The sequence below is a fragment of the Aulostomus chinensis genome, chromosome 10 (genome assembly GCF_037954235.1).
Source record: "Aulostomus chinensis isolate RoL2024-O1b breed Wild chromosome 10, RoL_Achi_v1.0, whole genome shotgun sequence".
Taxonomy (NCBI): Eukaryota; Metazoa; Chordata; class Actinopteri; order Syngnathiformes; family Aulostomidae; genus Aulostomus; species Aulostomus chinensis.
Genome location: NC_141329.1, coordinates 4968685 through 4983079, shown reverse-complemented (window position 1 = coordinate 4983079; position 14395 = coordinate 4968685). Strand labels below are relative to the sequence as shown.

Genomic DNA, 14395 nt, shown 5'->3' with positions numbered 1-14395 from the left:
ATCTGTTAATTGAGAGCAAAACTGTCCTACAATGAGTAATGTTGTGTGTGAGAACATTTCATGAATGTTGTCCCAACATCAGGTTCTATATGACCTACAGTGAAAAAGGGAAGCACAGGTCTGAAAATTTTGAACCATATAAACATCGTTGTTTTGCCTGATAAGTACGGCTGTAAATATAGGGCATTTAGAAAAGCCCATAAATCATATACTTATCACATTCTTTCCAGCAGACGGATAGCAAAACTGGACTGATATATTCTTAATTGGGCCAATACTGATATGAATGTCATTATACCTCTTATCACTACAGCCTTCAGAGATCTGAACCATTGCAATATGTCTTCAAAATTTATACAAGCTACTTGATAGCTCAGCATCTCCCAGCATCACTCTGTTCACTGTGCTGACAAGCTGACAGGCACTCTCGCGATGAAGATGATCAGGACACTTTAAGGACCTGCCTGTACCTTTACTAAAGTGTTGTTAGCACACCTCAAAGAAACCCGCATAATATTTCTTCAAAGCATATGTAAAAACAGACATATTGTGCTTAAAACCTGCAGCCACAGTGCCTCCTGGCATGCAAACTTCCTCTGTCATCTCGCCGACAGATGAAGATGTGGATGAGTAGCAATTGCAGTTGCAATTCACGGTTGTGAAGTCAGTTTTTCTTTTTAGTGTCCAAATTTGTATGTTAAAATGGTCAAAGGAAAGGAAAAAGGTTCTATTTCCATTTCCAGTGACGACACAGAGGTCTTCAGCAGCAGTTGTAGCCTCATCTGTCAACCAAAGACCTCATTCTCTCATCTCAATTCAGTCATAACGAGACCTAAACACACAGCCACGGAGGAAAAGAAATTTCCCTCACTATGGATGTGTGTGTGGCTTTCTTGGCTCTTTCTAGCAGTTACCTGTAGCAGACTAATTGCTCACAGCTCCACTACAGCCTGAAGATCACAATCAGGTTTAAAGGGGATTTTATGGAGCCAGATTGTACCCTAACGACCATGTGCAAACACATAATCACACAAGCAGGAAGGAATAACTGAACACAGGCCTTGTAGTAAAAAAAAGAAAGAAAAGGATGCCCCCCTTAAAAGCACCACACTGATAATAAACAGGATCAACTCCTTCCAACACTTCCCAAATGCTCTACACACATGAATTTGCCATAAACACACACTCATTGCAGCGCAGATGGAAAGTACACACACGACCTAAAAAACAGTATCTACATGATAGACACACACACCGCCCCCACACAGACCTGAGGGGAGTGTGGTTGAAAGTGAGCTTCCTCTCTGCATCGCCTCTCTTCATCTTCACACTGTTCCAGCTCCTCCCCTTGCTGGTCTGGGCTGCTCTGATTGGCTCTGAGGCAGCCAGGAGGGTGGGCCTCTATATTGGTCTGATACTTCAGCGCTCCACTGTTAGAAAGAAGAAATCCACTGTCCGTTAAGTGCAACTTTTATATTCGCTGCCACAAATCCATCATTATCATCTTGTGACGTGTCAGGAGAGAAGATTATGCATGACATGTCACAAACTTAACAAATTAATGATCTGATACATTAGAATTGCAGTGGATTTACAGTATATTCACGTCATAAACTTGGCTGTCATGATACCAGTGTTTGTATTTTCCTCTAATTTGAGGTAAATCATGATACAGACGCAGTATCCTGTAAAGCAGTCTTGTACCCCATGAAATAATCAACTTCCAGCTGTATAGCCCCTCTTCCGCCATAGATGGCACTAGCACCACCAGTGGGTGGGCTAGCACCACTGATATTAATGCTATTGCTGTCAAACATGGTAACAGATGTGTTGACAGCCAAGAATCGGTCTTCAGTTGTTGAACTGCACCCGACTGCTGTTCCCATGGGTGAGGTTGCTTCAATCATTTATTCATATCTGATTTAGGCAACCTATCGCATCGCTAAATGGCCAAAATAGACATTGTCTTACTGGGTCCACACCCCCAGAAGAGTAGTCAGCAAAAAACCCTTCCATGTTAATAAAAGACAAATGTGCAAACATAGCCATGCAGACCTAATGTGGTTGTTTTATCTGCAGAAAAGCTGAGATAAACAAAGTTTGAGGTTGACATTGCAGACAGAAATTTCCCAGTTGTGAGCCAGAGTCAGCAGTATTTGCTGACTTTCTAGATGTAGTGCTGTGTGTTACCATCAGTGATGAGAGAACAGACACCCACCCGACCATGTGCACCATGAGGATGATGTAGAAGACAATGAAGAGGTTGTGTGTGTACCAAAAGATCTCATAGTTGGATACTCTGAAAAATACAAGTGCACAGTTCAATCAGATGTTAGTGAAGTTAAATAACAATACAACATGCACAACAAAAGAAGAGCGCAGATTCAGAGTTTGTTCATGGCCACAGACTCAGAGGCTGAGTAAGCAGGACATCAGAGGTCAATATTAGAGGGGTCATTACACACGATGACCCCCCGGCCCACAATCAACACCACCAAAGCCTGTATTCAATCTGTTTGACTGTCGCTTCTTTAAAGGACCTCCCGTCTTTCATCTTCACCATCAGGGACATCACAGGACCGAGAACAGCACAATTAATTTTAGACTCATTCTTCAGAGTGTGTTCACCTCTGTGGTGTGGTCCCATTGTATCAGCCTCAGTAGTTTAACATAACTGTTGGCTGGTTTACGATTGACAAGTCAACTTCACACAGGTTATTTCTATAACTACTCAAGTCTAAAAATGAATTCATTTTATTAATAACATACGTAATGATAATGATTGCAGATTTCATGAAAAAATATCGTTTGGGAACATTGTATGTGATCAACTGATTGATTTTTTTGACATTTCTTGACTGACTGAGAATAGTTCCTGTTCTAATGACCTTTGGTTTAGTTACATTCTGCGAACATAGATGGATTTGATTGAACTTAAAAAAAAAAGTTAAAAAGTGAACAGATGCTCCAAAGTGCCTGAAGATGTGAACAACAATAGCCAGCATTAATGTCTGGTAATGACGGTGGAGGATTACGGTTCATTATTCGGATGACTCTTCTGGTGTGCGGCTGAAGCCATCATCCCGCATCTGAGGCCACTCAACCAACTCCTATTTAAAGCCTTAAGTGGTCTGGAAATTCCGCTTAACCCCTGTCCCTGTTCAATTACTGAAGACAGTGAGGAGAACACACACAGTCTTCATGCTCAGTCTCACAAAGCGCACGCGCGCACGCGCACACATACACACACACACACACACACACACACACACACAGTGAGTGACCCTGTATGACCTAAGTAATGACAGAGCTGTGAGTGGAACACTTAGCGGAGATTTGCTGTGTAACAGAATTCTGTGTCTCCTTATTGTCTCCATTGTCTGTACCGCTCTACCTCAGACTCACTCACAACGTGAGTCACTGACATGCACAGACACACGAGGAGAGCCACACATGTATATAAGTACATAAACCCCAGGTGCATTAAGAGATTTGGATACCATGCTCCAGTGTGGCAACCGTTTATTGCAATGGAAGCTACTCGTCCAGCGGACACAGAAAAAATTTTCCTCCGACACGCACAGACATCATTGAGATGACATTATACATGTACAATATCTCCAGGGTTCAGTGAAGATTTACAAAAATAAAAACTGCATTGTTTAAAATGGCTGAACATGCATTAATAAACCTCCATAAATACATCAATGAGAATGCTCACGTCTGGTTTGGTTGACTTACCGTACACAATAGGAGGAGGATGTGAACATCAGGAAAAGAATGAGAACCAGCAGGACACCAGTGACTCCTGGAACTGAAGCAGATCAGACAGCTTCACATCCGTTTTTTACAGTCATAGTCTAAACCAACAGGCATATTCAACAAAGAAAAAAAGAGATTTTTTTCCCTAAGAAGTGTAATCTGCCCTTAAATGCCTCACTATCACATCAATTTGAGTTAAACAAACAATTAGAGCACTTCTAGTTCAGTGTGAACAATGAACAAGCATCCAGTAGTGTTCCAGGTCTACAATTTTTTAGCTCAAACCAACGTGGATTATTGAGCACACGACTGGATAAAAAAAGACTTGAATTACAGAACGATGCATTTAAATTCTGGAGTCACCAGAAAGACATGCAAGGGGACAAAACCTCTTTATGAGCTCAAGACATCTAATAATGAGTCGTGCAAAAGCAAATTACAATTTGTGCATGAAAATCAAGCACGTAATCTTGTTTCTCTAACAAAGACTTCCCACTAGAGTCCCAGAGAGACAGGGTGGGAGATAACAAGACAAAGCTGACACAGACAGATATTTCCTCCTCTTGGCATGAAGCTACTCTGATATGAAGATGTACAGTCAGTAAATTCATTCATTCCATTCAGCAAAAATGTACCAGCATCCACCAAAATTGCAAAAAAAAGAGCAGGCTTGTCTCTTACTTGTAGTCAAAATGATCAGCTTTGGGTCCTGAGAAGACAACAACAAAAACAATAAGTACTTATATAATTATCAATACTTCACCACTATTATTGTATTTGTATTAGCATTAGTATTGCTGTAAGGGGGCAGCATGGTTTGGAGGTCTCGGTCTCCAGAGTCCCATGGGCCAAAAAGCCCTAACAGGACTCCTTCTTCAGGTTGATGGCATCCCTTACCCTTGGTGTACACCAATGAGTTCTGGGATTACTGCCACAACAGGCACCAACCACCTTATGGCCACAGCGCCAATCGGCCGCCTCGACAATGGAGGCACAGAACATAGCCCACTCGGAGTCAATGTCTGCTGCCACATGGTCTAAACTCTCCCGGAGGCGGGAGTTGAAATTCCTTCTGACAGGAGACTCCGGCAGATGGGCCTGCCAGGTCTGGTGCCAAGGGCACATATGGACACCCTTCTGCTTGAACATGGTGTTCTTTATGAACAAACTGTGCAGAGCACAGAAGTCCAAAAACAAAACACTGTTCAGGTTCAGATCAGGGGGCCATTCCTCCCAAACATGCCAGGTCTCAATGTCGTCACCAATGTGAGTGTTGAAGTCCCACAGCAGAACAAGGGAATCCCCAGAAGGGGCACTCTCCAGTAGTCCCTCGAGGGAATCCAAAAAGGGGGATACTCTGAACTGCTATTTGGTGCAAACGACAGTCAGGACCTGTCCCCCCACCCAAAGGTGGAGGGAGGCTAACCTCTGATCTATCAGGTTGAACTCCAATGTACAGGCACTGAGCCGAGGGGCAACAAGTATTGCCACCCCTGCCCGTCGCCTCTCACTGCTGGCAACGCCAGAGTGGAAGAGAGTCCAACCCCTCTTGAGAGGACTGGTTCCAGAGCTCTTGCTGTGCATTGAGGTGAGTCCAAATTTATCTAGCTGGAACTTATCAACCTCACACACCAGCTAAGGATCCTTCCGCACTAAAGAGGTGGCATTCCACATACCCAGAGCCAGTTTCTGCAGCTGAGGATTGGACCCACAAGGTCTCTGGTCTCAGCTGCCACCCATCTCACATAGCACCCGAGCCCTTGGGCCCCTCTCATCAGCGGTGAGCCCATTGGAGAGAGGACGCACATTGCCTCTCAGGGCTGTGCCCCCATGGGTGCAGGCCCAGCCACCAAGTGCTCACCGCCAAGCCCCACCCCCAGGCATGGCTCCAGAGGAGGGCCCCGGTGACCTGCATTCAAGGCGAGGGAAAACTTGGATCCAAGTTTTACTTCTTCATTGGGGTCTTTGGAGCTATTCTTTGTCTGGTCGCTTCCCAAGGATCTATTTGTCTTGGGTGACCCGACCAGAGGCATAAAAGCCCCCCAACAACTTAGCTCCTAGGTTCATTGGGATACACAAACTCCTCCACCGCAATAAGGTAGAAGCTAAAGGAGGAGTGTGTTATGTTGTGTGAAAACAAATGCAAGTGTATGAACTCTTGTGGGCGGCATGGCTCAGGGGTAGAGTGGCAACCAAAGGGTCGCTGGTTCGATCCTTGACCCCGGTGACCATGTCAAAGTGTCCTTGAGCAAGATACTGAACCCATAATTGCTCCTGATGAGTAGGTTGGCGCCTTGCATGGCAGCCTCTACCATCAGTGTGTGAGTGTGTGTGTGAACGGGTGAATGAGATGACACTGTAAAGCGCTTTGAGTGCCGCTAAGGTAGAAAACGCTATATAAAATTTAGTCCGTTTACCATTTACAAAGGAAAGATTGTCGTTACTTATATTTATTTTGCATCGCAAACCCCATGACGGCAGTTTTTTAACCCCTTTGGAGACGTGTTCAGTAATAGTTGGTTTGAACTAATTCTTGTAAAGCATTTACATGCCTTAAGGTTAGAATAAGGGTTACTGTTTCGAACACAACGTAAGAATTGTATAATCTCAATGAGGCACTCACAAGTAGTACAAACGTGAGTGCATTCGTTTCTCACCTCTCCCTTGTACCGGGCCAAATTAAGAGCTGGAAAATCATCTGAATAGTGGCCGCTGAAGTTGACGACGTTCACCAGGTGGGCGGATGCATGTACGACTTGAAAAGAGGACAAAGAGTTACACAACACTGTATGAAAATCCACACATGCTTTTAACAGCACACAGGCAAACTCCTCTGATTAACACACACATACACACATGCGCACAACACACGCACTTAATTCTGAAGGTTAAAATTAACTACTACTGGACACTTTTACAGACAAGTCTTTGTCTATTCAGCAAAAAGTCAGCAAAACATCCTCCTGACTCACTTTCTCACACAGACACACACACACACACGCACGAACACCCATGCACACATGCACACTCCTCTCTGACATCATAGGCTAACCATGCAGCCATTCAACAGCTGATGGCATTAGAGGTTGTAATCATGAGACACAAGAGTCTTTTTTCTCAAATACATCCTCTCTCTCTCTCTCACCCCCTCTCTGGCTTCATTGTCATTTGTCTCAGAGCTTTGGAACTCTACAATTAGAACACGAGAACTTTGCCTGAAGGTGTGTGTGTGTGTGTGTGTGTGTGTGTGTGTGTGTGTGTGTGTGTGTGTGTGTGTGTGTGTGTGTGTGTGTGTGTGTGTGTGTGTGTGTGTGTGTGTGTGTGTGAGATGAATTGGGAAGTGAATGTTACGGTGACAGACGACTCACAGAGGATGTGATTGTGAACAGCAAATGCAAGTTCACGCAGGTCTGGCTCTTTGGCGGGTCTGTGATGTCATTTCTACTAGAGCAACTATTTTTTACATGGCGCATTTTAGAAGTAGAAGCATGTTTGGTTCAATTATTGCAGCCAGCGAAAGGAGAGTTGTTGAAACTTTGTCAAATATAGAGACATTAAAGCCAGAACAAGAAAAATGCCTACTATACACTATCAGCAAGTTTTGGCAGATGTTTAATTTACCAACTAAAAAACCAGAGGTTTGAATGATGATTTCAAATGTCAGTACTCAGAGATAAAACTCAGTGATTAAATTCCGAACCCACAGGTCAACGTGACCACTCTGAGACCAAGATCGTAGATAAGTCAACCCATGGCCCCTCGACAAACAAGTTCAGCACTGGTCTTTGTAGGACAAAGAGCTCTGACTTACCCGTTATTATTTTATGTGAAAAAGACAACTGAGATATTATAAAAACACAGATTGAACGCAGACACTTATGAATAACTGGAGGAAGTCAAGCAGAGACTGACACAGCTGCAACAAGCTCCCATGATGTCATGAGAAAAGAGACTTATAAGAACACACACACACACACACACACACACACACACACACACACACACACACACACACACACACACACACAGCTGTAAGGACATCACAGATGGTACTCCAGGAATGCTGAACTAGCATGGGTCAATTTCCACACTCAATCTCACACACACACACACACACACAAACACAGTCTTACATGAGCAGCCATGATATGTTTTACCAGAGAAGATGCAGATGGCAACTCCACAGGCCACATGAAAGGTCTTGCTCTTGTCTAGCAGCCTCCTCGTCTTTCTGCTTGATACCTGTGTGTATGTGTGTGTGTGTGTGTTTGTGTGTGTGCACACATGTGTGTGTTGTAAGATACATAACAGTATTACTCTATGTTCTCCTAGAAATCACTTTTTCATTATTTTGTTGTACCTACAGAAAATAATAGATTTACATAAAAAATAATGACATGTCACAAAACCCATCAGTCTTCGTCTACAATGTGGAGAGAGTCCTTTAAAAAAGATTAATCAGTCAGGATAAAGACAAATCCAACACCAACCACCCTCCCGCCCGAAAACTGGTTAATTTTTCCATCCCATCTTCCTCCTACCGTGTGTGTTCCTCTGACAAAGGTGAGCAGCGAGCGACACATGGGCAACAGCACCAAGCTGCAGTTCAGGTTCAGCACCGATGCAGACGCCCTGCTGATGCACAACCCAAGCTGAAAAAAACAACACACACAGAATTTTAGCAGGCTGCTGAAATGGGGACTGATTCAGTCGGCACAATGTATTAAGGGTCTAGCAGATTAACCTCCCTCTGCACTACTGAATTCACACTGGTGAGTTGTTAGGAGTCAGACATTTGACTATTTACTGGGGGCACTAGGGTCTTAAAGCATGAATTCACAGCTACACAACTTGGTAACCAGTTGCTGGATGGGACAAAATATTAATCCATCCATCCATCGTCTGTACTGCTGACGCTGTTCAGGGTCACAAGGGGCTGGAGCCTTTCCCAGGTGTCATCGGACAAGGGGCGGGGCTCAACATAGACAGACCACCAGTCCGTCACAGGGCCAACCATTCCCACATACGAGCAAATTTAAAGTCTCAATCAACCTAATTTGCATGTTTTCGGTGTGTGGGAGCCTCATAGAGAAACCTTGAAGACATGGAGAGAACATGCAAAGTGCTGTTATACATTATCAATATTTTTATTCCAACAGTTAGTGTTACAAACCAATATATCTTTACATTATTTTCATTTCAAAATTTTCTGATAATCATACAGTGTATTAAAGTACATAATTCCTGCTTTTTAGGGGTATTTCTCTCTGAGTTACACAAATATTGTGATTCATCATAGATTAATTGTCTTGCAATGTTTTGAAAGAAATAAGATAAAAAGGCCTGAAAGGGAATATAAAGTTGAGTAAATCATGTGATGTTATGTGTTGTCAATAATAATATTAATAATAACAATAACAATCAGGGTGTCTTTATTTTTGTAAAAATCAAAGTGTCATGATATGAAAGATCTTTGTGGGTCTTGCTACATTTTTTCCACTCAAACAGGACACCATTCGGTCTCTTTATTTATGATAATGCCACTGAGATACTTTGACAAACAGCCACAAAATTACTCACAATACACTGTAAAACCCTGAAAAGATTTCGGCTCATACAAGCAAAATAAGGAAAAGTTAAGATAACTGAAAGTCGCTCACTTAGAAGCACAACACAATCTCAAACGGAAGAGATCTAGAAACTGTATCAAGAGTAGCACATACGACCGTATATGGAAGCTCGAGTACATATTTGGGTTCTTTGTGTCCTCATTTTTCATCACTGGTGCCAGGCAGTGAAGGGAAACATTATGATTCATGTCCAGTATGTCAGGACATCCTGTTTGAATGATGCAGCGCCTGACCAGGGTGAAAACTGTGCAGTTCACCTGAAGTGACATGAGAGGGATGTCAGCTGTGTAATCTTGTTCTACAAATCCCAACCACAGCCCAATAATTAGGGCTGTTTCATGCGGAAACACTGGATGTAATTTGGCATTGCTTAAACTCAGCACATTTAAACACATTCTTTGCAGCCTCTGAGTACACCGCTGGTGCCGTCTCTTCTGATTACCCCAAAGGAAAATGAAACAAGTAGTGTGAGACGTGAAGGTGCACGAGTGTGTAGATCAGAGCAGCTAACATGTAGTTCGACCTGTTAAGTGATAATCAATCTTGAGTGAGTGAAAGAATCAACCCTCAGGTGACTTTAAATATGCAGTGCACTAAATGTAGTTTGAGGCAACGGCTTGAATTATCAGTCACACTGCATTCAAATGTGTTGAAATTCTGAGTGCTGCAGGGTTTACGATTTAAGAGGTAAAAAGCTTAAATCTGTATATACAGCAGCTAGTAAATGTTAGCATCAGTTACTTCAAAATACCAACCTACACGAACACACACACACACACACACACACACACACAAATATCTTAATACAGCCTCCCATGGCAAAGCAGCTGACAGCAAAACCTCAAGCAGGAGATCTGATATCCCAATTTCACTGCCAACAAAACAAGAAACACACATACACACACACACACACACACACACACACACACACACACACACACACACACACATACACACACACACACACACACAAACAGGAACCATACAGGTAAATGAGATAAGATCCTTTTTGAAGTTACATCTGAAATTCCCTTCAGCAGCCCTTAAGCATTCAATCCCTAGTTTTGGCATGCACACACACACACACACACACACACACACGCACAAACAAACACACACGCGTGCAATCTTAAGCCCTCTGTCAAGGCCTTCAGTCAAAGCCAGCGGCGTGCCCATGCTTGCCCTGCTCTCCCCTGTGCTTCCCATCATACAACCACTACTTGAATAACTCACACATGCTGCTTGCTGCCACATCTTATTTTTCCACCTTTTTTATTTTTTCTGATTCTACACATTGTTGCTGGATTTTTTTTTTTTTACATTTTTTTGCACTGTTATCATTTCATTTTGCTAGTTGTAAAACTGTCCTTGTATATACATATTTCTTACATCCTTTATATAGAGAACACATTATCCAATAAGGAGGCAGGTTTTTGCTTTTCTTCATATGAATATATAACATCAGTATGAATCAGATGTACAAGCCACTTTTATCAACATTTCTTTTACATAAAAAACTTAAGAATATATATATATATATATATATATATATAATGATATATATATAATGTCCTCCCACGCAGAAGTAACACAACATACAACATTTATCACATCTTTAATCCTAAAAACACACACACCAGAAAACTCAGTCAAGATGCAAGGACCATAAAGCCTACACATTTTCAGAGTGGCCAAAGTTCCCATCAACTCAAGTATGAATTCAATTCAGAAAATAACAAACGTAACAAAAACTGTGGCTGAAGTCACAGCTATGAAAACAGCAAAGTCCAGCAAAACCAGGATTACAGCCAGATTTCCCTCATCGATGTTGTTAATATTTGGAAGCCTCCGACTGAGTTAGCGACATGAGGATTATACCCTCCAAAATGTACGATTGTTGTCAGTAAGAACTGGGTCAAACGAGCCAACATCTGAGAGCGCACTCCTGATTACCAGAATGTGGACATCACATCTAAAATCAGTCCCGTTAACGCCTGCAGTCAGGAAACTCACTAACATCACTATGACTTTCCAGGCCAAGAAGCTGATATAAACATCAAGTACACACACACATATACACGCACCAACAGGAACTTGTGACAACAATTATACCAACGCTCACATGGGCCTGCAAGCATCAAATTCCTCCCTGCTGTGCGTGTGTGTGTGTGTTTGTGTGTGAGTGAGTGAGTGAGTGAGACTCTGAGACCCAAGCTTGCATGTCACTGTCAAGAACACAAGGACCTGCATGTGTTACAGACAACCATCCATCATGAAACATGGACCGATGAGGCACACACAAAGAATTAAAACGGTAGAGGCAGGTTTCCTAGCAACAGGTCTTTACAGCCACAAAAAAATTCACATGACCCTGAGGACAAGCTCCATGGTACACATTGGGTAGTAGATAAAGGTGGTAGCTAATGTATTAGCCAATGTACAGTTAACTTTAGTTTAGCTGGATTAGCTAGTTATCTTAGCACAATAAATAGTCATGGATTGGCATGTTGGCATGCCTCCACCTTGCTTGCTCAGCTTCCAAACCTGTTGTTCCACCTCTGTGTATTCTGTTTTTTTTTTTTTTAAAGAAAGGTTGAGAAAATGGGTTTGTCCAGAGGCAATGGTCCTCCTCCATCCTGTTGGCCAAAGATTTGAGGTGCTGTCAAATACCTGCACCCATTCAGGAAAGCAGCAAGTTCTTATTTCATAGAGGATGTTATACACAGTCCTAGATCTTTTACAGTCATGCAAGCAAAGATTATCATTGGGAGAAGTGTGTTTGATTGCTTTTAGCAGAGGTTTACCATGCTGCCCATCCACAGCCATTCTAGGTCAGTCTCTGAGGGTCTCTGTGCCCTCATGCAAAACACAGGAGTGGAGAAGGGTATCTATCCTCTTGTCTCACTCTATTGAAGATGTGCAATGAGAATATTTCTTGTAAAAATTGGTGAGACCTTTTAAGACTAGATTCTGAAAGCAATAAAATATTCTCACAAAGCATCTTGAAAACTGTGGGGAGGGAGGAGTAGTTTGGAGGAATCTTCGCTCAGTTCAATTTAAATTTTCATAATTCATAATAGAGTTTAACTCTGGGCAGATCAAGAGGCAGAGGGAGTGACAGAGTATAGCACACCTCTGTTTTCCCGTGAATTATGAAAGAAATAAAGACGATGAACCATCAAAGACAGAGAAGAAATATTCCCTAGATCTTGGGCGATAGTGAGTTACTGGACCACTTCAGATTAGATCATGTTTGTGTTTGATCTCATGAGGGATGCCTTCACATCTCCCACCCAAACTCATGACTGTGATCACAACATTAAGATATTTTAGTGAAAAATAAAGCAGCAAAGCGGACTTTTGCAAACCTCCATCAACAGAGGAAAGTGACAGTTCCGTATTGTGGTGAATGCTTCATTTGCCCCACACGCAGAATTACCAACATGGTAAATAAACACTAATATCAGCATGTGATGAGGGTACTGCGTTATTTCGGTTCCTCACTCTGAGTCTTCCAACAATTTTTAGAAGAATGCTCATGAATACAGTTCTCAGGTCTGTCAATTTGCTAGAGTTTCAAAATGTTTTTCCAACCTAAAACAATTTTGCTGATAAATATCAATGTCAGTCAACCAAGAGTAACACTGTCCTGAAGGCAAGCTTCCTTCATATTAAAAGCAATACTGGAACTTATTGTTTTAGACATTTGTCAAACATTATATGACTGCAACTTGTCAGACATCAGAATGTGGATGGTGTACGGATGTTATTTGACTGACCTTGTATATCAACTGTAGTTTTTAAAAGAATTCATTTTAATACTATGGTGATATGTGCTTTGTTGAATTCAAAGTCTCACAGTGATTTTGTATCAATAAATATTCAGTGGCAAACGAGGGAGAATTTGTTGCTGTTTGCTTCTCATGCCATTGCTGTTTGGATTTTGGAGGAAACAAGAGTGGCGACTTCACTTGTGATGAGTATCTTTGGATACTTGGGTTTTTTACACGTCAAAAGCAGTAAAGCAAAAAAACATAATGGGTGCTGTGTAGTGTGTGTGTGTGTGTGTGTGTGTGAGAGAGAGAGAGAGAGAGAGAGAGAGAGAGAGAGACCGAGAGAGAGAGAGAGAGAGACAGAGAGACAGAGAGAGAGAGAGTGGTCTTACACCCAACATCTTGTAGAGGTAGTGATACTGCTGTCCAGTGGAGTAGAGTAGGAAAGTCTTGATAAACAGCCAGGCATTAGCTGCTAACCACAGCATCTACACAAACACACACACACACACACACAAATATCATCAACAAACCATTGTACACATAGAAGTGATAAAACGATCAGAAACTGATAATGAAGTGGCTTTACATCACTAGATGCACAAAACTCACTGGCGATTTCTGTGTGTTCACACACTCGGTTTGAGGTTTTCTTTTGGAAACTTCGCAGTACAACCAACGACAGTAACTGCAAACAGGCTTACGCAGCAACAGGAGTTTACAAATGTCACTAAAGTTTACCCACCAGCACCAAGTGTTTCCCTCCCTCGTTGGCGAGCCAGCTCCGAGCCGACATGGTGATGCCTCCGACGGCACCGCAGCTGCCCAGACTGATCACCAGAGCCCCGGTGTGGCTGAGAGAGAGTAGCCGTCCTCCCAGCAACTCTGCCTCCCAAGCGTTTGTGTGTGTGTGTGTGTGTGTGTGTGTGTGTGTGTGTGTGTGTGTGTGTGTGCGGGGTCTATAGACCGGCCGGTGTCTACTCTGTCCTACCTCCGCGTCTCATCCCCCACAAGTCTCCGGGGTGAGGATTCATTTCTGCCGTCATGTCCCCGAACCGTCTTTCAAAAACGAACAAAGTCACCAAATTTCAAAATGATTAAAATGTCATTAGGGTCTCATTCAGATAGCAGATAGACACACAGGAAATAATAAAAACAGCATAGCTGCTGTATGACGCCACGAGAGGGCGCCATCGCACCATTTGTCCCACGACATGAACGCAGCACACA

At 42.7% G+C, this 14395-nt stretch overlaps 1 protein-coding gene across 2 annotated transcripts in view; it reads right to left on the bottom strand.

Annotated features, from left to right (window-relative positions):
- The window catches only part of nox4 (NADPH oxidase 4), a 23674-nt gene extending 9395 nt beyond the window's left edge, over positions 1 to 14279 (bottom strand). Inside the window, exons 1-9 of one of the 2 annotated variants that reach the window (XM_086215716.1) lie at positions 14157 to 14279; positions 13558 to 13653; positions 8304 to 8414; positions 7920 to 8004; positions 6420 to 6517; positions 4444 to 4471; positions 3742 to 3814; positions 2219 to 2299; positions 1271 to 1430 (exon numbers count right to left, since the gene is read on the bottom strand). In XM_086215716.1, coding sequence (XP_086071842.1) covers positions 1271 to 1430; positions 2219 to 2299; positions 3742 to 3814; positions 4444 to 4471; positions 6420 to 6517; positions 7920 to 8004; positions 8304 to 8414; positions 13558 to 13653 — 732 coding nt within the window. In that variant the 5' untranslated portion in view covers positions 14157 to 14279. Of the gene's footprint in view, positions 1 to 1270; positions 1431 to 2218; positions 2300 to 3741; positions 3815 to 4443; positions 4472 to 6419; positions 6518 to 7919; positions 8005 to 8303; positions 8415 to 13557; positions 13654 to 13910; positions 14084 to 14156 lie in introns of those variants that run through there. The other variant, XM_086215715.1, reaches the window with a different exon arrangement.
- Between the last annotated feature and the right edge of the window lie 116 nt (positions 14280 to 14395).